The sequence below is a fragment of the Mobula hypostoma genome, chromosome X1, assembly GCF_963921235.1.
Source record: "Mobula hypostoma chromosome X1, sMobHyp1.1, whole genome shotgun sequence".
Taxonomy (NCBI): Eukaryota; Metazoa; Chordata; class Chondrichthyes; order Myliobatiformes; family Myliobatidae; genus Mobula; species Mobula hypostoma.
This window is the reverse complement of record NC_086128.1, coordinates 59,972,904-59,998,009: the sequence shown is the minus strand read 5'-3', so window position 1 is coordinate 59,998,009 and position 25,106 is coordinate 59,972,904. Positions and strand designations below refer to the sequence as shown.

The window sequence follows — 25,106 nt, the reverse complement described above, 5'->3', positions numbered from 1 at the left end:
ATGAGAATTCACTCTCTAAAGGGTAAATGGAGCATGTATTAACAAAACAACCTGTCTCAAAGTTCAAAGTAAATTTATCATCAAAGTACATCTATCCAACTCTAAGATTCATTTCCTTTCAGGCATACTCAATAAATCTATAGAATAATAACCATAACAGAATCAATGAAAGACTGCACCAACCTGGGCATTCAACCAGAGTGTGGAAGAAAACATACCGTGCAAATACAAAAAGAAAGAAATAGAAGTCCACTGTTGAATGGGATGTGAAAATGCTAGACTGTGTGGAACTGTACACTGGTTTACTAGCAGCCAGATAGCAAAGAGTTTTCTTTTTACTCTGAACCAAGTGTACAAAATTTGTACAAAAGTGCAGACCAGACTTGGCCTTCAGCTTCCTCTTTCTCTTCATCCTGGTTAGCCTGGTGACAGAGCTCTGAGTTGCAAAGCATGATATATTTAATTAATTTCCTTCCTCGTGGATCTGGAGTCATAATTGCCAGTGTCAGGACTTTCGTCCTGATTTTCTGATTGATGTTTCAATGACTCCAGGTCAGAGAATTAGCACCATGCAGGGGGAGGTCATTCAGCCCCATAGGCACGTTATGTGCCATGTCTGTGATGTGAGTGATCATGGTCTTTCCAGGTTTTCTATAGGAGTTTGAATAGGTGCATTTATTGTCAGAGAAATGTGTACAATATGCATCCTGAAATTCATTTCCTTCGCAACCGTCCATGAAAACAGAGGAGTGCTCCAAAGAATGAACGACAGTTAAACATTAGAACCCCCAACTCCCTCTCCCATGCACAAGCAGCAGCAAAAAAGCAACAGACCCTCCACCGAGCACTCAAGCGTGCAGCATAAGCATCAGTAAAGACACAGACTTGCAATACCCCAAAGACTACTCGTTCACCTGGTAATTCAACATACCACATGCGCTCTCTCTCCCTAATAAGGGAAAAAAGAGGTATCCCCATTCCACAGTGAGAGGGGAGACATAACAAACAACTCGCTGATTTACGATGTTAAAAGTCTGTTGCGTCGCTTTTTCCGAGCTCTGCGCCCAGAGAGTCGGCACCAAAAGGGCGCAGCTCTCCAGACTCACAACCCTCAGCAGCTAACCCCCTGCTCCCGATGTTCCGTGTTGTCATGCGACGCTTCAGTCAGGGGCACTGGCCTAGAATCAACCTGTCTCTAGAGCCACAAAAATCCAGAACCCTGAAGGTACGCTTGTCTTCCAGGCTGCGTCCTTGGGATATCAAAAAGTGGCCGGTCATGAGGCCCAGAGAGTGGGTCCCACTCTCACAAAGAACCAAAGTCAGAGTGTAACTCCAAGTCAGGGTCTTCAAGAGAACCCCGTACACCCTGAAAAAGATTAAAAGAGATATCAAAGATAGAAATTAAAGCTGTTTCCAAAGATGCAAGCAAAGGAATCGCCGTTTAGTGCCATCTTAACTTCACCCCGCTTTCAATTGGCCATTAGACGTGGTTGGCCATTGCCTTTTTCTGGGCAATGTGAACCCAGCCATTACCAATACTCTTCAGAGATTGTACGCCTGGCATCAGTGCTCGCATAACCAGGTTTTGTGATGTGCACTGGCTGCTCGTATGACCATCCACCACTGGCACACGTGGCTTCATGTGACACTGATCAGGGTTGGGGTCTAAGCAGGTGCTACACCTTGCCCAAGAGTGACCTGTAGGCTAGCGGAGGGAAGGAGTGCCTTACACCTCCTTTGGTAGAGACTTATCTCACTTCATAATCTATGCTAGCTTCTATTGGAGGAATCATGTTAACCCTACTCTCATACTTTTCCCACCGTTAAGCAGATTATTTGGCCAAGTGCTTTTAGTAATGATGACAGTTTCCTAAGACTACAGGTAAAGTCTTTCAGCATGGAGACACACCATTCAGCCCAACACATTCATGCCAACCATTGGGCACCCATCCATATTAATCCTATTTTGCAAGCACTCTGTTCCCTGCCTTCTGTGCCTAGACAGCTCCATTGTTAGCAATACATTTCTTAAATGCCATTAGCACTTATGACATATCTACCTCTGAGGTGTTTCCACCACTCTCAGTTCATTCCAGGACTCCATCCCTCTTTGAGTGAAAAGGGTCTCCCTCAGATCCTGTCTAAATCTTTATTCTTCATCCTAAGTGTATGTCCTCTAGTTTTATTCATCTCGAGTGGGAGGAAAATTCCTGCGACCAATCTTATCTGTACCCCACATAGTTTTAGATTCAGATTCAGAGTTATTTATCATTTGTACATTGAAACATACAGTGAAATGTGTCACTTGTGTTAACAACCAACCAACAGACCCGAGAATGTGCTTGGGCAACCTGCAAGTGTCACCACACGTTCCAGCACCAACATCGTATGCCCAGAATGTTCCACAGAACAACACAAGCATCATCGACAGCAACTGCAAAGTCAAACCCCTTTCCCTTTATTCCGTTCCCTCCCCCTTCTCTCTTTCGCCATTTCTCATCCTGGTTACCTTCTCACTCCTCCTTTTCTCTTCACTGTCCATCACCTCTTTCTGGTGAACTCAATCAGCTCCATCTTGGGCACTCGTCTCCCCAACATACAGGCACTCTTCAAGGAGCGATGCCTCAAAAAGGAGGCAGCCAGCATTAAGGATTCTCATCACCCAAGAAATGCTCTCTTCTCCATGCTGACATCGGGGAGGAGGTACAGGAAACTGAAGGCACACACTCACCAATTCAGGAATAGCTTTTTCCCTTCTGCTGTCTGATTTTTGAATGACCATTGAACCTATTGACACTACCTCACTACTTTTTTTCTATCTTTTTGCAGTATTATTTATTTAACATATATACTGTAATTTGCAGTTTTTATTACGTGTTGCAATGTATTACTGCTGCATACAACAAATTTCATGGCATAAGCTGGTGATATCAAATGTGATTCTGATTCTGGTGCTCTCTTCCTTCCCTTTCTCCCATAATCCATTCTCCTCTTTTATCAGATTCCTCCTCCTTCAGCCCTTTATCTCTTCCACCTATTCCCCCCACCACCACCCAGCTTCTTATTTCATTCCCCTCACTCACCTCATCTCACCTATCACCTGCCATATTGCACTCCTACCACCCCCCCCCCCCCCAACTCCTTATTCTGGCTTCTTCCCTCTTCCTTTCCAGTGCTTATGAAGGGTCTGGGCGTCATCCCCTGTTTATTCCCCTCCATAGATGCTACCTGACCTGCTGAGTTCCTTCGGCATTTTATGTCTTTGCTGTAAATTTCCAGCATGTGCAGAATTTCTTGTGTTTATCTTCTTTTAAATTTTTTAAAACCTCATTTACTTTGGCACATCCAGCAATTGAAGAGCCCAGTCATCAGGGAGGAAAACACAAGGGTCATGAAATTCTCCATGGCAACCATCTGCTGGTCTGCAGTCAGCCAAGAGGCAGCACAGTTCTGGCTGGTATCATTACCATTCTCCTCCTCCTCCTCCTCACTGCTTGTTCTCGTCTCTGTACCCCTGCAGCAAAGCAACTCAGCTGGTGCTCCAATGCAGGATGGAGGAAGTGCTGCATTACTCATTTATATTTAGAGACACTGCACAGTAACATGCCCAATGTGCCACCCATTCACATCCTTCTGACCAATTATCCTACCAACTTGCACATCTTTGGAATGGGAGGTCACAGGGACAACGTACAAACTCCATACAGACAGCAGCGAGAACTGAACCCTGGGTCACTGGCGCTGTAAAGCGTTACGCTAACCACTATGCTACCATTGTTGGGGGAGCCATTCTTCAGGTGAGGTGATCAGCTCGATCCTTAAGATGAGCAGTCCATGAACTCATGGACACTACCTCGATGTTTAATTATGCCTGGATAGCGGGGCTCCTTGATGATGGATGCTGCTTTCTTGTGGCAGCTAGCCTTATAGATGTGCTCAATGGCGGGGAGGGTTTTTCCTGCGATGGACTGGGCTTTATCCACTAATTTTTGTAGGCTTTCCCACTTTTGGGCACTGGTATTTCCATAGCAGTCTGTGATACAGCCAGTCAAAATACACTCCACTCTGCATCTATAGAAGTTTGCCAAAGTTTTAGATGACAAATTCATATCATGAGTAGTGGTCCTACAGACACTCATAGGAGAGCGTGGGCTCAACTTTTCGTGGGATGGAGGTGTAGTAAGAACCAGTGTGAATGTGAGGCTGTGCTTTCAGATTCATCCCTCAGTCCAGCCTCTCCTCCCCACTCCCATTGAGCAGTAAGTACCTATCTTTGTTGAAAGGCCTGAATAGAGTGGATGTGGAGAGGATGTTTCCTATACTGGGGGAGTCTAGGACCAGGGGACACCGATAGAGTGGATGTGGAGAGGATGTTTCCTATAGTGGGGGAGTCTAGGACCAGAGGACACAGATAGAGTGGATGTGGAGAGGATGTTTCCTATAGTGGGGGAGTCTAGGACCAGAGGACACAGATAGAGTGGATGTGGAGAGGATGTTTCCTATAGTGGGGGAGTCTAGGACCAGAGGACACCGATAGAGTGGATGTGGAGAGGATGTTTCCTATAGTGGGGGAGTCTAGGACCAGAGGGCACAGATAGAGTGGATGTGGAGAGGATGTTTCCTGCAGTGGGGGAGTCTAGGACCAGAGGTCACAGATAGAGTGGATGTGGAGAGGATGTTTCCTATAGTGGGGGAGCCTAGGACCAGAGGACACAGATAGAGTGGATGCGGAGAGGATGTTTCCTATAGTGGGGGAGTCTAAGATCTCAGATGAGATGAGGAGGAATTTCTTTAGCCAGAGGGTGGCGAATTTATGGAGTTCATTACCACGGACAGTGGTGGAGGTTACGACATTTGGATATATTTAAGACAGAGATTGATATGTTCTTCATTAGCCAGGGTATCAAAGGTTACAAGGAGAAGGCAGGAGAATGGGAATGGGATTGAGAGGGATGATAAATCAGCCATGACAGAATGGCAGAGAAGATTCGATGGGCCACATGGCCTAATTCTACTCCATTGTCTTGTGGTCTTATGGTTTTCACTGACATTTTGCCAATGTAGCTATTCATCAGTATCCAACAATAAACTCAAGAGATTCTGCAGATGTTGGAAATCCAAAGCAGCACACACAAAATGCTAGAGGAACTCAGCAGGTCAGGCAGCATCTCTTGAAATTGATAAAGAGTTGACATTTCGAGTCAAGAGCCTTCATCAGGACTGTAAAGGAAGGGGAAGACGGCAGAATAAAAAGGTGGGGGAGGGGAAAGAGGATAGCTGGCAGGTGTTAGGTGAAGCCAGGTGGGTGGGAAAGGTAAAGGGCTGGAGGAGAAGGAATCTGATAGGAGAGGAGAGTGGACCTTAGGAGAAAGGGAAGGAGGAGGAGATGCAGGGAAGGTGATAAGCAGGTGAGAGAAGGTAAGAGGCCAAAGTGAGGAATAGAAGAAGAGGGGAGAGGGAGGGAATTTTTTTTTAACTGGAAGGAAAAATCGATATTCATGCCATCAGTTTGGAAGCTACCCAGACAGAATATAAGGTGTTGCTTCTCCACCTTGAGAGTGGCCTCATCATTGCACAAGAGGAGGCCATGGACCAACACGTTAGAATGGGAATTGGAATTAAAATGTTTGACCGCCGGGAGGTTCTGCTTTTGGCAGGTGGAGTGGAGGTGCTCGATGTAGCACTCCGACAATTTTATACTATTCATCAGCTGTTCTGTATCTCTGGCACCCACTGTCCCTCTCACTGTAATGAGATAGTTTTCAAGCTCTTGTATCGATTATGTGTGGGGGGTGGGGGGGGGGAGGGGGTGTTACAGGGTGACAGCCTTCAAATCTGTTGAACTGAATGGAAGCCATGCTACAGAAACACTGAATGAAGTCCCTTCGGTGGTGTGAGTGATGTGTTGAAGCACAGAATCTTTTATCCGGATGGAACCGTGTGACAGTGAGAATTGCAATGCTGTTGAAAGGAGCCAGTATTACGGTGAGATTGATTAGTAACACTGAATCGAATAGGACTGTTGTTCAGACTGCAGTCCCTTTGAATTGCTTGGTCTGCGCTGCAATTTGCATTTATATCGAACCTCTAATGTGACACCAAGAGATTGCTCAGGCACCAGGGTTGTGTTACAGGGAGATTACGAGCCCAGTGAATTAAATGGAGCTGCCTTCACCGTGCCTTTTTCTGAAACAGAATATGTTGACTTTTGCTGCGCCGCTTGTAACCCCAAGTGAGTCTGGTACAGCTCCGTAGTCTGCAATTTTGCAGTGATTGACAGCTGATTCTTCATTCACATGTCCGCCGGGAGCATCCTGTCAACAAAAAAGCTGCCAAAAATATGTGCAATGAGCATTTTCAAACCCTTGCGTGGGGGAACTGGGAGTGTGGGGGAGGGCAGAGAGGGAACTTGGATTCACCCCATGCAACAGAGCCGGTCCTAATGCAACATAACTACTAAATGAGTCGGTACAGTAGCGGTTAGCGCAGTGCTATTAGGGCAGCAGCAACCGGCGTTCAATTCCCCCCATTCTCCCCGTGACTGCATCTGCTTCCTCTCACATACCACAGACGGATGGGACAGTAGATTAATTGGTCACATGGATGTAATTGGGCGGCAGGGGCTCGTTGGGCCGGAAGGGCCTGTTACCGTGCTGTATCTCTCAATAAAATAAATCAGGCGAATTGCCAGCTTCCTCCGGGTGCTCCAGTTTAGTAGGTTAATTGGTAACATGGACTTTGTTTGCTTATTTACTTAATCATTTATTTATTGAGATGCAGCATAGAATAGGCCCTCAGGCCCTTCGAGCTGCACCGCCCAGCAGCCCTAGCCTAAACAGGGGATGATTTACAATGACCAATGGACTGTGGGAGAAAACTGGAGCACCTGGAGGAAACCAAGGTGGTCACGGGGAAACGTACAAACCAATCACAGACAGTGGCAGGAGTTGCTTTTACTGTAAAGTGTCGCTAACCACTATGCTAACGTAGCACTTGTGATTGTCAGAGAATTGAAGGAGCCTACCAGCTGGTGGATGGGGCTGGGTGCTTCAAAACCAGAATTAGGCTCATTATCACTGAGTAGCACACACAAAATACTGGAAGAATGCAGGAGGTCAAGTAGCATCTATGGAGAGGGTCCATCATCCAGGCCATACATTTTTCTCACTGCTACCATTGGGAAGGATGTAAACGAGCCTTAGGCCCCACACCACCAGGTTCAGGAACAGTTAGTACTCCTCAACCATCATGCTCCTGAATCAAAGTGGATAACTTCACCATCTCAATGCTAAACCTTCAAGATTTCTACAGTTCATGTTCTTAATATTTATTATTTATTTATTATTATTATTTGTGTTGGCGCGTGGCCAAGTGGTTAAGGCATTCGTCTAGTGATTTGAAGGTCGCTAGTCTGAGCCTTGGCTGAGGCAGCGCGTGTTTCCTTGAGCAAGGCACTTAACCACACATTGCTCTGCGACGACGCCCGTACCAAGCTGTATGGGTCCTAGTGCCCTTCCCTTGGACAACATCGGTGTCGTGGAGAGGGGAGACTTGCAGCATGGGCAACTGCCGGTCTTCCATACAACCTTGCCCAGGCCTGCGCCCTGGAAACCTTCCAAGGCACAAATCCATGGTCTCATGAGATTAACGGATGCCTATTATTATTATTTAGTTGGTTTTTTTCTCTTTTTGTATTTGCACAATTTTTTGTCTCATACACATTGGTTGTTTGGCCATATCTGTTTGTATGCAGCTTTTCATTGATTCTGTTGTATTTCTTTGTATTTGCTGTGAATACCCACAAGAACATGAATCTCAGGGTAGTATATAGTGACATATATGTACTGTACTTTGATAATAAATTTACTTTGTACTTTGAATAAACATTTGACATTTCGGGCCTAGACCCTTCATTAGTACAGTCTTGATGAAGGATCTTGGCCCGAAATATCGACTCTTTACTCCTCTCTACAGATGCTGCCTGACCTGCTGAGTTCTCTCGGCATTTTTTGTGCGTTGCTCAGATTTCCAGCATCTACAAAATCTCTTGTGTTTATTGTCACTGATGTATGTCATGAGAGTTATTGTTTTGTGGCAGCAGTACAGTGCGAGACATTAAAAAATTACTATAAGTCGCAATAAAAAATAAATAAATGCAGAAGTTCAAAGTTTGTTTATTATCAAATTATGTACAGTATGCTATATACAATCTTGAGATTTGTCTCCTTACAGGCAGCCTCAAAACAAAGAAGCCCAATAGAACCCCTTCAAAAAAAGATCATCAAACACCCAATGTGCAAAAAAAAAAGGCAAATCGTTCAAACAATGAAAGTAAGGAAATATCATTCAGAGCTGAAATTTGTGAAAGTGAGTCCACAGCCACAAAGCCAGTTGTCACTACAGCCACACCAGGAGGCTGCTGGTTGCAGACCACAACCTCAGTTCAGCGCAGAAATGAGTAAACCTCGCGAAATGGTGAGCTGGCCCAGTCTGTTTCTCACCTCCGACCCCGATCTCTTCAATCCGGCCCGGCACTTAAATGAAAGTGGAATAGCAAGTCAGTATGCAGGTGCAGGGTTTGGAGTAAGGTTACTGCTGTAGTTGTCTGTGCATATCACACCACATACAGGGCACCGTCAGCTACTGATTAACAGTCACATGCTTGCCAGCCTCAGTGAGGTTTCCAGTAGGTAACCTCTGGAGCAGATCAGTGCGACAGGCTGTTCCAGGATTAATTAATCCTGTGTGGCGTAGAGTGAGCAATGGACACTGCAGCACGCAAGAACGCATAGATGCTGTACCGTACTATTGCAGGTTTTAAAAAATTCTTTTTCCATTCATCAGAAGTGAGTTGTAGATGCAGACTCAGTTGCACAGAAGCTAAAAGGCTGCTGCATTACGAATGTGAGATGCAGTAAGTCATTTTCATTATCACACGATCCATATCATGCAGGTGTGATTGATGTCATATGGCAGCCGTGAATAACCGGATTCCAAGGAAGAGCTCCTGTAAAAAACAAAAGCTTAAATATGTTTCCTTCCCCAAAGCAACAAAATGGCCAGGAGCTGATAGAGATTCCTTCAAACATTAAATATTAACGCTAATCTAATGAGCGTTGAACATTATTAAACAAATTAGTAGAATAAATAAAAAAATATTTCCCTTGGATGAGAAGATGTTGGGAGTCTAGAACATGTTCTCGTCTCACTGCTGCCTTCGGGAAGGAGATACATGAAGAAGGTATAGGAGCCTCAGGACCCACACCACAAGATTCAGGAACAGGTACTACCCCTCAACCATCAGGAAGGAGGTACAGGAGCCTCAGGACCCACACCACCAGGTTCAGGAACAGTTATTACCCTTCAACCATCAGGAAGGAGGTATAGGAGCCTCAGGACCCACACCACCAGGTTCAGGAACAGTTATTACCCTTCAACCATCAGGAAGGAAGTACAGGAGCCTCAGGACCCACACCACCAGGTTCAGGAACAGTTATTACCCTTCAACCATCAGGCTCCTGAACCAGTGTGGATAACTTCACTCAATTTCACTTGCGCCATCACTGAATTGTTCCCACAACCTATGGACTCACTTTCATGGGCTCTGCAACTGAAGTTCTCGATGTTTATTGCTTATTTATTTATGATTATTATGTTTATTTGTTTGTCTTTTGTAATTGCATAGTTTGTAGTCTCTTCCACATTGGTTGTTGTGAGACCGTAAGACGTAGGAGCAGAATTAGGCCATTTGGCCCATCAAGTTTGCTCCACCATTTCATCATGGCTGATATATTATCCCTCTCAACCTCATTATCCTTCCTTCTCCCCATTAGAGGCCTAGAGTCTCCCACTATAGGAAGCATCCTCTTCACATCCATTCTATCCAGGCTTTTCAATATTCAATAGGTTTCAGTGAGATCCCAGTGAGTACAGGCCCAGACCCATCAAACACTCCTCATATGTTAACCCTTTCATTCCCAGAATTATTTTCTTGAACCTCCTCTCATTCAGAGGCAGCATATCTTTCCTTAAATAAGGGGCCCAAAACTGCTCACAATGCTTCAAGAAAGATCTGACCAATGCCTTATAAAGCCTCAGCATCACATCCTTTATTTTATATTCTAATCCTCTTGAAATGAGTGCTGACATTGCATTTACCTTCCTTACCACCAACTCAACCCGCAAGTTCACCTTTAGGGAATCCTGCACAAGGACTCCCAAAACACTTTGTACCTCAGGGTTTTGAATTTTCTCCACGTTTATAATGTAGCCTACACCTTTATTCCTTCTACCAATGTGCATAAACATATACTTCCCTACACTGTATTTCACCTGACACTTCTTTGGCCAATATCCCAATCTGTCCTAGTCTTTCTGCAGACTCCCTGCTTCCTAAACATTACATACCCCCCCACCAATCTTTGTATCATCTGCAAACTTGACAAGACCCTCAATTCTGTCATCCAAATTGTTGACATATAATATGAAAAGAAGCAATCCCAAAACCAACCCTGTAGAACACAACTTGTCACCAGCAGCCAACCAGAATAGGCCTCATTTATGAAAGTTGCTGGTGAATGCAGCAGGCCAGGCAGCATCTCTCGGAAGAGGTGCAGTCGACGTTTCAGGCCGAGACCCTTCCTCGGCCTGAAACGTCGACTGCACCTCTTCCTAGAGATGCTCCCTGGCCTGCTGTGTTCACCAGCAACTTTTATGTGTGTTGCTTGAATTTCCAGCATCTGCAGAATTCTTGTTGTTTGTAGGCCTCATTTATTCTGACTTTTTGCATCCTGCCAGTCGGCCAATCTTCTATCCATGATAGTGTCTTTCCTGTAATACAGTGGACTCTTGTTCCAGCTTCCTGTACAGCATCTTATCAAAGAGCTTCAGAAAATCCAAGTAAAGATTTCCCCTTAAGAAAACCATGGCCTACTTTATGATATGCCTCCAAGTACCCCGAAACCTTATCCTTAATAATGGACTCCAACATCTTCCCAACCACTGAAGTCAGGCTAACTGGCCTATAATTTCCTTTCTTCTGCCTTCCTCCCTTCTTGAAGAGTGGAGTGACCTTGGCAATTTCCCAGTCCTGCAGAACCATGCTACAATCTAGTGATTCTTGAAAAATCATTACTAGTGTCTTCACTATCTCTTCAGCTATCTCTTTCAGAACCCTGGGGTGTAGTCCATCTGATCCAGGTGGGTTATCTACCTTCAGATCTTTCAGCTTCCCAAGCACTTTCTCTTTAGTAATAATAGCTACACTCACTTATGTGCCCCGACACGCTCGAATTTCTGGCATACTGCTGGTGTCATCCATGGTGAAGACTGATGTAAAATACTTATTAAGTTCCTCTGCCATTCCTTTGTCTGCTATTTCTACATCTTCAGTGTCATTTTTTCAGCAGTCCAATATCCACTCTCACCTATTTATATGTCTGGAAAGAACTTTTAGTATCCTCTTTGATATTTTTGGCCCGCTTACCTTCATATTAAATCTTTTTTCCCAATCCTCTAACTTCCCACTGTTTTGTTATATTGTATATAACCTTTTGATTTTATGCTGTCCTTGACTTCCCTTGTCAGCCATGGTTGCCTCATCCTCCCTTTAGAATATTATGTCATGTTTGGGATGTATCTATCCTGCACCTTCTGAATTACTCTCAGAAGCTCCAGCCAATACTGTTCTGCTGACATCAATGCCAGTGAAAATTCCATTCAACTTTGGCCAGCTTCTCTCTCATGCCTCTGTAATTCCTTTTACTCCACTGCAATGCTGATACATCTGACTTCAGCTTCTCCCTCTGAAACTTAAGGGTGAATTCTATCATATTGTGATCACTGCCTCCTAAGGGTTCCTTTACCTTAAGCTCCCTCATCTAATCTGGTTCATTACACAACATCCAATTCAGAATTGCCTTTCCCCTGGTTGGCTCAAGCATAAGTTGCTCTAAAAAGCCATCTTGGAGGCATTCTACAAATTCCCTCTCTTGGCGATCCAGCACCAACCTGATTTTCCCAATCTTCCTGAATATTGAAATCCCCCGTGACTATCATAACATCGCCTTTATTACATGCCTCTTCTATTGTCCATCTTTGTTGTGTGCAGTTTTTCATTGAATATGTTGTGTCTCTTTGTAGTTATTATGAGTGCCCGCACGAAAATGAATTTCAGGGTAGTATATAATGAGATATGTATATGTACTTCAGTAATAAACTCACTTTGAACTTCGAGGCAGAGCTTAAAAGTGAGGACTGGATGCTTCAGAATCAGAATCAAGTTTAAGTGTAATTGTTATTCAAGTCAAGTCACTTTTTATTGTCATTTCAACCATAACTGCTGTACACAGTAAACACGAAACAACAATCCTCCAGGACCATGGTGCTACGTAAAACAACACAAAATTACATTAGACTTCAGGCCTACACGGGACTACATAACGTGCACAAAACAGTGCAAGACAGTACAATAATTAATAAACAAGACAATAGGCACAGTAAAGGACAAATTGCAATATAATAAATGATGTAAATATAAATGTAAACAACGTAAACAATGTTTTAGCAGCAAAAATTTCAAAGGGAGTGGAGTGGTGTTCAGTTGAGTGTATGTATGTATGTGTGTGTGTGTGTGTGTAGGTTGGTGTCAGTCCAGGCTCTGGGTATTGAGGAGTCTGATGGCTTGGGGGAAGAAACTGTTACATAGTCTGGTCGTGAGAGCCCGAATGCTTCGGTGCCTTTTTCCAGATGGCAGGAGGGAGAAGAGTTTGTATGAGGGGTGTGTGGGGTCCTTCATAATGCTGTTTGCTTTATGGATGCAGCGTGTGGTGTACATGTTTGTAATGGCGGGAAGAGAGACCCTGATGATCTTCTCAGCTGACCTCACTATCTGCTGCAGGGTCTTGCAATCCAAGAGGTGCAATTTCCGAACCAGGCAGTGATGCAGCCGCTCAGGATGCTCTCAGTACAACCTCTGTAGAATGTGGTGAGGATCGGGGGGGGGGGGGAGGTGGACTTTTCTCAGCCTTTGCAGAAAGTAGAGACGCTGCTGGGCTTTCTTGGCTATGGAGCTGGTGTTGAGGGACCAGGTGAGATTTACCCATATAAGAGTATCCATCTAAACAAAACATCGGGTTTCTGCATGAGAGAGGTCCTGCTGAAGGGTTTCACCCCGAAACATTGGCTGTACGTTTTTCCATAGATTCTGCCTGTCCTGCTGAGTTCCTCCAGCGTTTTGCGTGTGTTGCTCGAAACGTCAGGTTTACTATCACTGACATATATCATCCATTTTGTTGTCTTGTGGCAGCAGTACAATGCAAGACGTAAACAACAGACAACAGCAGACAACAGACAATAGGTGCAGGAGTAGGCCATTCGGCCCTTCGAGCCAGCACTGCCATTCACTGTGATCATGGCTGACCATCCACAATCAGTACCCTGTTCCTGTCTTCTCCCCATATCCCTTGACTTCGCTATCTTTAAGAGCTCGATCTAACACTTTCTTAAAAGAATCCCAAGAATTGGCCTCCACTGCCTTCTTAAGCAGAGCATTCCACAGATCCACAACCCTCTGTGTGAAAAAGTTTTTCCTCAACTCTGTTCTAAATGGTCTACCCCTTATTCTTATACTGTGGCCTCTGGTTCTGGACTCCCCCAACATCGGGAACATGTTTCCTGCCTCTAGCGTGTCCAATCCCTTAATAATCTTATATGCAAACCAGTTACAATTAAAAAAAATAGTTTCGAAGAATAATAGCAAGGGAGTGTTTGTGGATTGCAAAACATGAAACATACGCCGTTAAATTTTTTGTTTTGTGGCAGCAGTACAGTGCAAAACATAAAGATTAGAATAAGTTGCAAAAAATAATCAGCAGTGCATAATAGGATTAGTGAGGTAGTGTTCATGGGTCCATGGACCATTCAGAAATCTGATGGTAGAGCGGACGAAGCTGTCCTTAATAAGCTGAGTGTACATCCTTAGGCTCCTGTATCTCCCCCCAATGGTAGTAATGAGAAGATAGAGGTCCTTAATGGTAGATGCCACCTTTACGATGCATCGCCCTTTGAAGGTGTCCTCGATGCTGGGGTGGCTAGTGCCCACGATGGAGCTGACTGCATTTACAACCCTCCTCTGCATTGGCCCCTCCATCGCAAACAATGATGCAACCTGTCAGAATGCTCTCCTCCATACATCTGTAGAAATTTGCTAGAGTCATTAGTGACATAAGACTATGTATTGGAGCAGTCATGGAAAGTGATAATGATAGTTGGAGGAACAATACCTCATATTCCATTTGTGTAGCCTCCAGCCTGTTGGCATGAACATCGATTTCTCTAACTTTTTGTGATTTCTCTCCCCCCCCCCCATCTGGCTTTTACCATTTCCCTTTTCTGGGTTTCCTCTTACCCTTTCTCTTCTCATCTGCCCATCACCACCCTCTGGTGCCCCTCCAATTCTCCTTTCTCCCATGGTTGACTCTGCTCTCCTATCAGATTTTTTTCATCCTCAACCCTTTGTCTTTTCAACCTAACACCCCCCCAGATTCTCAGTTCATCCCCCTCTCACCCACCCACATACCTTCTCCCTCACCCGGTGTCATCTATCACTCCTTCCCTTCCCAATCTTCTGGCCGATTCATTTCCAGTCCTGATGAAGGATCTCAGCCCAAATACTCTACTGCTTATTCCTCCTCGGTGAGGACGTGCTGAGTTCCTCCAGCATTTTGTGTGTTGCTCTGATCAAGATCACATCATTGGAAAAAGGATGTGGAATTTGTGCGTTATCCAGCCTGATTTTTGTTTTCTTCTTCGCCAAATCTGCAGCATCCAAATATAGATGAGCTCATCTAATTTGTTGTTTGAGGACCCCAGTGCTGTGGTATTGGCCGGTTTATAAGCATGGCTGCTTGTTAGGCAGTATTTCATTAGAGCTGAAAACATTGAGACTATTCTGGCAGGGAGACGAGGCAGAAAAGATTTCTACCAATCTTTCAGTTAATGAAACCTGAACCATTTAACAGGCATAATTGCAGTATGTTCTGACTGCCAGATTATGACATGGAAGTCAACATATGCTGAGAAATTCAATTGCGTGTCATAATTTCAGAATTATGCATCTGAAATTGTTTTTTTTTCTCACCAAGTGTGAGCATTTATTACAGTCATTTCAAGCTCATTTGTTTGCTGCTCTGTAATTCATCCAGGTTTTCAGTGCGCACAGAACAGTGGAATTTGTACCTACCGTGTAATTCACCCATAGTGACACAGGATGCAACAGGACGGTGACATTTCTACATATCGTTTAATTCACTCAGAGTGACGCAGGGTGTAACAGGGCAGTGACGCTTGTACATATCGTGTAATTCACTCAGAGTGACACAGGGTGTAACAGGACGGTGACATTTGTACATATTGTGTAATTCACCCAGAGTGACACAGGGTGTAACAGGACGGTGACATTTGTACATATTGTGTAATTCACCCAGAGTGACACAGGTTGTAACAGGACGGTGACATTTGTACATATCACCCAGCTGGAGGATGAAGAGTGATACAGCCGGTGGAGCTGCTGTGAACTGGAAATCATGGGTTAAAAGGTAGATTAAATATTTCAGGGGGAATGTCTTCACTTGGAGGGTGGTGAGAGTGGCAAGGAGCTATCAGTGTAAGTGGAGGATGTGAGATATGTTGATAGATGGGAGGGGTGTGAAACGCTATCGTCTGGATGCAGGTAAATGGGACGAGGCAGAGTAATAGTTTGGCATGGACTGGATGGGCCAAAAGACCTGTATCTGTGCTGTCGTGCTCTCTGACTTATGACTGTAAGTGAAGGGCTTGGTTCTGTAGTTTTCTCTTTAATTCCTAATGTTACTGCTAATCCCTCCAGCACAAGATAATGTCTCCTCATCTACGGCTGAGCAACTTTGTGTTCAGTAAATGTAGCTCCAATGAGATATCAGTAACAGGGAGAAGGCATTCAGCTCAACAAGTCTCTACCTTCACTCTCACTCCACCCTCCTGATCTTGCCCGTTCAGCATAACATGCTGGTTCTCAGCAAGTTCACCCAGCCCAGTCTCTTCACTTTGTCTACCACTTCCTAACCATGCTCAGGATCTAGAAGTTTCAGGTTTCTTCTGGCCAGTGGGTGTCTTTCTTACGTTTAGGACCTCCGGCCTCTAATTCCAGTTATTAACTAAGAAGAAAGCATATTCAGTCTGTCCATGCTCCCAAACCCTTTGTGATCTCCTTAAGGTTGGCATGATACCACACCATTTAGTGCAATCACTTTACAGTGTTAGTGATTACTGATCCATGTTCGATTCTGTAAGGAGTTTGTTCGTTCTCCCCATGACCATACGGGTTTCCTCCAGGTGCTTTGGTTTCTCCCCACTGCCCAAAGACATATGGGTTAAGATTAGTAAGTTGTGGGCTTGCCACGTTGGCAACAGATGCACAGCAAGACTTGCAAACTTCTTTAGACTGTGTTGGTTGTTGATGCAAACAAGGTATTTCACTGTGTTTCAATGTTTTGAGGTGCATGTTACAAATATCATCATTATGTGTTGTGTGGTATGATGGGGGCAATCACGGTCTTGACCATGATTGTTCTTGGCAAATTTTTCTACAGAAGTGGTTTGCCATTGCCTTCTTCTGGGCAGTGTCTTTACAAGATGGGTGACCCCCAGCCATTATCAATACTCTTCCAAGATTGTCTGCCTGATGTCAGTGGTCACATAACCAGGACATGTGATATACACCAGCTGCTCATATGACCAGCCACCACCTGCTCCCAAGGCTTCACCTGTCTCCTTACACACGGTGGCGGGATTGAATCTGTTTGCTGGCAGTGTAATAGCATTACACTACCGTGCTGCTCCTTAATGTCCAGATATGATGTTCTTCCAGTTTTCATTTGACCTCACTGTTGAAATGGAGAAAGCAGATGACTGTGTGGGAGTGGGAAGGAGAGTTTGAATGACATGCCACAAGGTATCTGCTCTGGATGGAGCGTAGGTGAAACACAAAAGGGTCATCTTGTCTGTGCATGGTCCCTCCAGTGTAGAAAGTCATGTTCAGCCCTGACCAGTGTCAGAACCTGACACCATCTGCAACCATATAGACTAGCAAATTATTAAATGAGTTCCAGAACAAAGGTCTGGTGAGTATTTTCTGCATCCAAGTGTTTCTTTGCAGTCAAATGTTCAGTTGCTTGAAACAGCATGCCGTAGAGATCTACGCACAAAATGCTGGAGGAACTCAGCAGGTCAGGCAGCATCTATGGAAATGAATAAACAGTTGATGTTTCAGGCCAAGACCCTTAATCAGAACTGGAAAGGAAGGAGGAGGAAGTCAAAGTTGCAGGAGGGGAAAGAGTATGCACTAGAGGGTGATCGGTGAAGCCAGGTGGGCAGGGAGGGGGGGATGAAGTAAGAAACTGCGAGGTGTTAAGTGGAAAAGGTAAAGGGCTGAAGAAGAGGAAGGAGAGGAGAGTGGACCATGAAAGAAAGGGAAGGAGGAGGGGCACCAGGAGGTTTAGGGCAGGTGAGGAGAAGAGAAGAGGCAAGAAGGGAGCCAGGGTGTGGAATTGAAGGAGGAGGAGGAAAATTACTGGAAGTTGGAACAATCAGTCTTCAGATAGATGCTGCCTGACCTGCTGAGTTGACCTGGCCGGCTAGTGGCGCAATGGCATCAGTGCCGGACTCCGGAGTGAAGGCTCCCAAGTTCGAATCCAAGTCAGGCCACCCCCCCCGAGCATGCTTTCCATCCATGCCGGGTTGAGCATCGAGCTAGCCACTCGGCCTCGTAAAAAAAAAAGGGTTGAGTCAGGAACATTCATATCGTGACCTGGTTAATCCGAAAGGAGACCGATCCTGACACCACGCGCCAGACAAGAATGGCTGACTGTCTGGTGCGACACGCTAAAAAAAAACCTGCTGAGTTCCTCCAGCATTTTGTTTGTGTTGCTCTGGATTTCCAGCATCTCAGAATCTCTTGCGCTCCAGAGATTGTTCTCAAAAAGGGAGATATAACAAGAAGCATCTGTCTTGGTTTTCATTGTTATCTTACTAAAAGTGAAAGCTAAATAACCAAATAATGTATTCGGGGAAGATTAACTGTCCCACCACCCACATAAACTGAATATTGCATTCTCTGAAGCAAGTATCTGTCATCCCTGGAAAACTTTGTGAGTTATAAAAGGCTAATTTGCCAAATATCAATCTATCAGCCCTTGGGCCACTGAAGTAATGGGAAGTGTATTCTAATTGCATGATGTACAGGGCTGAGGTTCATTTGCCTGCCCACTGGGGCTATACTTCACTCCTAACATGTTCAAATACAGTTGACATTCATTATTTCTTCAGGCTAAGTCCTTACAAGAAGGAAAAGATCTCTCAATGAGATGATAGGGTCTGCAGTAAGATGGTGAAGACTGAACCAATACTTAGTACAATTCATTTTAATGTGATTTTTTTGGTGCAGTTTTTCTTTTCATTAGAGTCATAGAGTCATATAACATGACTCTTCAGGCCAACTTGTCCAAGCTTGTCATGCTTAAGATGACCAGTGAAAAGGACCTTGGCAATTGTGGGGATGAGTTACAGCAGACTGAAACACTTGAGTATATAGACATTAAGAAAGAGGGTGTGCTGGAGCTTTTGAAAGGTATTAAGTTAAATGAGTCACTGGGACCAGGCGAAATATACCCCAGGCTATTGTGGGAAGCGAGGCAGGAGATTGCTGAGCCCCTGGCAATGATCTTTGCATTATCAATAAGGATGGGAGAAGAGTACCAGAGGATTGGAAGGTTGCAAACGTTGTTCCCTTGTTCAAGAAAGGGAGTAGAGATAACCCAGGAAATTATAGACCAGTGAGTCTCACTTCAGTGGTGGGCAAGTTGTTAGAAAAGATCCTGAGAGGCAGGATTTATGAGCATTTGGAGAGATATAATCTGATTAGGGATAGTCAGCACTGCTTTGTCATGGGCAGGTTGTGTCTTACGAGCCTGATTGAATTCCTTGAGGATGTAGCAAAACACGTTGATGAAGGTAGAGCAGTGAATGTAGTGTATATGGATTTCAGTAAGGCATTTGAGAAGGTTCCCCATGCAAGGCTCATTCAGAAATTAATGAGGCATGGGATCCAAGGAGACCTTGCTTTGTGGATCCAGAATTGGCTTGCCCACAGAAGGCAGAGGGTAGTTATAGATGGTTTATATTCTGCATGAAGGCCGGTGACCAGTGGTGTGCCTCAAGGATCTGTTCTGGGACCCCTCCTCTTCGTGATTTTTATAAATTACCTGGATGAGGAAGTAGAAGGGTGGGTTAGTAAATTTGCTGATGACACAAAAAGTTGGGGGTGTTGTGGATAGTCTGGAGGGTTGTCAGAGGTTACAGTGGGACATCAATAGGATGCAGAACTGGGCTGAGAAATGGCAGATGGATTTCAACCAAAATAAGTGTGAAGTGGTTCATTTCAGTTGGTCAAATTTGAAGACAGAATATAATATTAATAGTAAGACTCTTGGCAGTATGGAGGGTCCGAAAGATCTTGGGGTCTGTGTCCATAGGACACTCAAAGCTGCTGCACAGGTTGACAGTGTTGTTAAGAAGGCATATGGTGTGTTGGCATTCATCAACCGTGGGATTGAGTTCAAGAGATGTGAGGTAATGTTACAACTGTATAAAACCTTAGACCTCACTTGGAGTACTGTGTTCAATTCTGGTCACCTCACTACACGAGGGATGTGGATACTATAGAGAGAGTGTAGAGGAGATTTAAAAGGGATGTTGCCTGGATTAGAGAGCGTGCCTTATGCGAATAGGTTGAGTGAACTTGGCCTTTTCTCCTTGGAGTGACAGAGGATGAGAGGTGACCTGATAGATGTGTATAAGATGATGAGAGGCATTGATTGTGTGGATAGCCAGGGGCTTTTTCCCAGGGTTGAAATGGCTAACACGAGGGGGCATAGTTTTAAGGTGCTTGGAAGTAGGTACAGGAGGGATGTCAGAGGCAAGTTTTTCACACAGCAAGTGGTGGGTGCATGGAATACACTGCCAGTGAAGGTGATAAAGGCAGATTTAATAGGGTCTTTCAAGAGACTCTTAGATAGCTACATGGAGCATAGAAAAATAGAGGGCTATGCGCTAGGGAAATTCTAGGGAGTTTCTAGATTAGGTTACATGGTCAACACAACATTGTGGGCCAAAGGGCCTGTAATGTGCTGTAGATTACTATGTTAAGATTAAAGATTAGCCTTATTTGTCACATGTACATCAAAACATACAGACATGCGTGAAATGAGTCATTTGCATGAACGACCAACACAGTGCGAGGATGTTCTGGGGGAAGCCAAAAAGTATCGCCATGCCTTTGGGGTTGACATAGCCTGCTGACAACCCCAACCCAGACTTTGGAATGTCGGAGGAAACCCATGCAGTTACAGGGGAGAACATACAGACTATGCACAGACAGTGGTGGGAATTGAACCCTGATATTCCAATCTCTGCCAATGGTTTTATCTTTTTTTATATACAGTGGAATGCAAAAGTTTGGGCACCCCGGTCAAAATTTCTGTTACCGTGAATAGCTAAGTGAGTAAAAGATGACCTGATTTCCAAAAGGCATAAAGTTAAAGATGACACATTTCTTTAATATTTTAAGCAAGATTACTTTTTTATTTCCATCTTTTACAGTTTCAAAATAACAAAAAAAGGAAAAGGGCCTGAAGCAAAAGTTTGGGCACCCTGCATGGTCAGTACTTAGTAACACCCCCTTTAGCAAGTATCACAGCTTGTAAGCACTTTCTGTAGCCAGCTAAGCGTCTTTCAGTTGTTGTTTGGGGGATTTTTGCCCATTCTTCCTTGCAAAAGGCTTCTAGTTCTGTGAGATTCTTGGGCCGTCTTGTATGCACTGCTCTTTTGAGGTCTATCCACAGATTTTTGATGATGTTTAGGTCAGGGGACCGTGAGGGCCATGGCAAAACCTTTAGCTTGCGCCTCTTGAGGTAGTCCATTGTGGATTTTGAGGTGTGTTTAGGATCATTATCCTGTTGTAGAAACCATCCTCTTCTCATCTTCAGCTTTTTTACAGATGGTGTGATGTTTGCTTCCAGAATTTGCTGGTATTTAATTGAATTCATTCTTCCCTCTACCAGTGAAATGCTCCCCATGCCACTGGCTGCAACACAAGCCCAAAGCATGATCGATCCACCCCCATGCTTAACAGTTGGAAAGATGTTCTTTTCATGAAATTCTGCACCCTTTTTCCTCCAAACATACCTTTGCTCATTGTGGCCAAAAAGTTCTATTTTAACTTCATCAGTCCACAGGACTTGTTTCCAAAATGCATCAGGCTTGTTTAGATGTTCCTTTACAAACTTTTGACGCTGAATTTTGTGGTGAGGACGCAGGAAAGGTTTTCTTCTGATGACTCTTCCATGAAGGTCATATTTGTGCAGGTGTCACTGCACAGTAGAACAGTGCACCACCACTCCAGAATCTGCTAAATCTTCCTGAAGGTCTTTTGCAGTTAAGAGGGGGTTTTGATTTGCCTTTCTAGCAATCCTATGAGCGGTTCTCTCAGAAAGTTTTCTTGGTCTTCCAGACCTCGACTTGATCTCCACCGTTCCTGTTAAACTGCCATTTCTTAATTACATTATGAACTGAGGAAACAGCTACCTGAAAATGCGTTGCCTTCTCCTGCTTTGTGGGCATCATTGATTTTAATTTTCAGAGTGCTAGGCAGCTGCTTAGAAGAGCCCATGGCTGCTGATTGTTGGAACAAGGTTTGAGGAGTCAGAGTATTTATAAGGCTTTGAAATTTGCATCATTTGGCCTTTCCTAACGATGACTTGTGAACAAGCCATAGCCCTAACAAGCTAATTAAGGTCTGAGACCTTGGTAAAATTTATCTGAGAACTCAAATCTCTTGGGGTGCTCAAACCTTTGCATGATGTTCCTTTCCTTTTTTCACTCTAAAATTGTACAAAACAAAAATTGTACACTAATCTTGCTTAAAATGTTGAAAAGAATGTTTCATCTTTATGACTTTTGGAGATCAGTTCATCTTCTACTCATTTAACTATTCACAGTAACTGAAATTTTGACCGGGGTGCCCAAACTTTTGCATGCCACTGTATTTATAGAGATACTGCGTGGAATAGGCCCTTCTGGCCCTTCAAGCTGCACCCGCAAGCAAACTCCGATTGAGCTCTAGCCTAATCATGGGACAATTTACAATAACCAATTAACCTACCAACTAGTACGTCTTTGGACTGTGGGAGGAAACCGGAGCACCCAGGGGAAACCCATGCTGTCATGACGAGAGTGTACAAACTCCTCACAGCAGTGGCTAGAATGTAAAGCATTTTGTGAACTGTTACATAACCAAGCTAATTTCAATTGCCCATGTTTGGCCCATATCCCTCTACCAGGGGTTCCCAAACCTTTTTTATGCTATGTAGCCTTACCATTAGCCGAGGGATCCATGGACTCCAGTTTGTGAACCCTTGCTCTAAACCCTACCCATCCACGTACTCAGCCAAATGTCTTTTGATGTTGTTATTGTATCTGCCTCATCTACTTTCTCTGGAAGCTCAGTCCACTTACTCACCACTGTCAGTTCCTTTAAAAATCCCTTACCTCTCACCTTAAGTCTATGCGCTCCCTCGGAAAATGGCTGTGTGTTCACCTCACGATTTTGCACACCTCTATAAGATCTCCCCTCTGTGTCTTGTCTTCCAAAGAGCAAAGTCCTTGCCTGCCCAACCTCTTCTTGTAACTCCATGTGACTTAACCATGTCCTTGAGCCCTGGCAGCATCCTTAAAAGACCTAGCATTCCATTTTCCATAGATGAAGAGTACAAATGGTATGGTGTTGCACTGGTTAGTGCAACACTTTGCAGAGTCTGTGACTGGGGTTCAATTCTCGCTGCTGTCTGTAAGGAGTTTGTACCTTCTCCCCCATGACTGCGTGGGATTCCAGCTTCCTCCCACATTCCAAAGATGTACAGATTAGGGCTAGTAAACTCTGGGCATGCTATGGGCACTAGATGTATGGCAACTCTAGCAGGCTGCCCCAGCACATCCTCAGACTGTGTTGGTTGTTGACACGAGCAACACATTTCACTGTATGCTTCAATGTACATGTGACAAATAAAGCTAATCTTTTAATCTTCTAAATTACAATAACAGACCAGAAAGAAAGAACTTGCATTTTTACCATTCCTTTGATGACCAAAACTGTGTATGAGTAATGAGATATCATGCTGCGAAGGTCAGTCGAGCTCTGGCTGACCTAGTGATCACCTCTGCTGCACACAGAAGGTTAGATTGTCCCAATGGCTTTTCACCTCCCCCAAACACTGACCACCCACCTGCCTACTGTCCGGCTCCAGCTTTCACGTTGACAGCTGCTTCTTTTCTGCCATGAATTATTCAGCACAGCTGAAGCGCTGAAAGGTGGGTGGCCATGGCTGTGTCAATCTGGGAAGTCTCCAGTTCTGTCTGATCCATGGGTCAGTGGGTGCCCCAGGGGTACAACTGCCTGTAGTTAACACAGAGATGTTACTTAGCAAGTCTTTATCATTCTAAAAAGGAGGAAACCAAGTCCGTCTTGTCAACCTAATTGCTCCTTTTATATTTCTTGAACCTGAAAAAGTTATTTTATTTTTGTTGATTTGTTTAGTTTTATTTAGAGATATGGTACAGAACAGACCCTTCTGGCCTAATGTCCAGCAACCCACCTATTTAAGCCTAGCCTAATCACAGGACAAATTCAATGATCAATTAACCTACTAAGCAGTACATCTTTGGACTGTGGGAGGAAACCGGAGCACCCAATGGAAACCCACGTGGTCACGGGGAGCACATACACCATTAGGAACATCTACATGAAACATTGTCATAGGAAAGCAATATCCATTATCAGGAACTCCCACCACCCAAGCCATGCTCTCTTCTCGCTGCTGCCATCAAGAAGAAGGTACAGGAGCCTCAGAACTCACACCACCAGGTTCAGGAACAGTATTTACCACATAACCATCAGGAAGGAGGTACAGGAGCCTCAGAACTCACACCACCAGGTTCAGGAAAGTTACCACCCCTCAACCAAAGGGAATAACCTCACTCAACTTCACTTGCCCCATCACTGAAATGTTCCCACAACCAATGGACTCACTTTCAAGGACTCTTCATCTCATGTTCTTGATATTTATTGCTTATTTATTTATTATTAGCACTTCTCTTTTTTTTGTATTTGTACAGTTTATTGTCTTCTGCAATCTGGTTGAACGCCCAAATTGGTGCAGTCTTTCGTTGATCCTGTTATAGTTATTATTCTATGGATTTATTGAGTATGTCCAAAAGAAAATGAACCTCAGGGTTGTATATGGTGACATACATGTACTTTGATAATACATTTACTTTGAATTTTGAACTTTGAAAATCAAGAACAAGCAATGCTTAGTTGCTAAAACAGTGCATGCATCATGTGTGCATCTATGTTTACAGAGGCAGCAGGGTAGCATAGCGGCTAGCACAACGCTTTACAGTGCCAGCGATTGATCAGAAGATCATGTTTCAGTCCCCGCCGTTATCTGTAAGGAGTTTGTACGTTCCTCCCATGACCGCGAGGGTTTCCTCTCCGTGCTCCGGTTTCCTCCCACAGTCCAAAGATGTACAGGTTAGGGTTAGTAAGTTGTAGGCTTGCTATGATAGCACTGGGAGCATCCTTGGAGTGTGTTGGTCATTGATGAAAATGATGCATTTCAATATGTTTTGACGCACATGTGACAAGTAAAACTACATGTTTGGCTTTATCTTGTGTGTATTTATATACTGTATACAGGGAACATTATCAGTAGAAGTAGCAGGAGCGTAGATATGGGTAAACAATCTCACCTAAAGAAAACCCACTCTTTCAAACAACAACAAGCACACTTATTTAATATCTGTTGAAGTAAATTTCCTTATCTCAGGAATGAATGACTTTATGTATGAATAGTATTTGGTGGTGCTGGGACTATAATCACTGGAGTTTAGAAAGATGGGAGGTTGGGAGGACATTGAAAGGGCTAGATAGAGTGGATGTGGAGAGGATGTTTCCT

General features: G+C 44.2%; 1 protein-coding gene across 7 annotated transcripts in view; it reads left to right on the top strand.

Moving 5' to 3' along the window:
* srcin1a (SRC kinase signaling inhibitor 1a) overlaps positions 1-25,106 on the top strand; it is a 578,647-nt gene that overhangs the window by 418,503 nt on the left and 135,038 nt on the right. Inside the window, exon 1 of one of the 7 annotated variants that reach the window (XM_063037431.1) lies at positions 8,061-8,331. The exons of the other annotated variants lie outside the window; for them this stretch is intronic. Coding sequence (XP_062893501.1) covers positions 8,188-8,331 — 144 coding nt within the window. The 5' untranslated portion in view covers positions 8,061-8,187. Of the gene's footprint in view, positions 1-8,060; positions 8,332-25,106 lie in introns of those variants that run through there. 7 annotated transcript variants of the gene reach the window in all.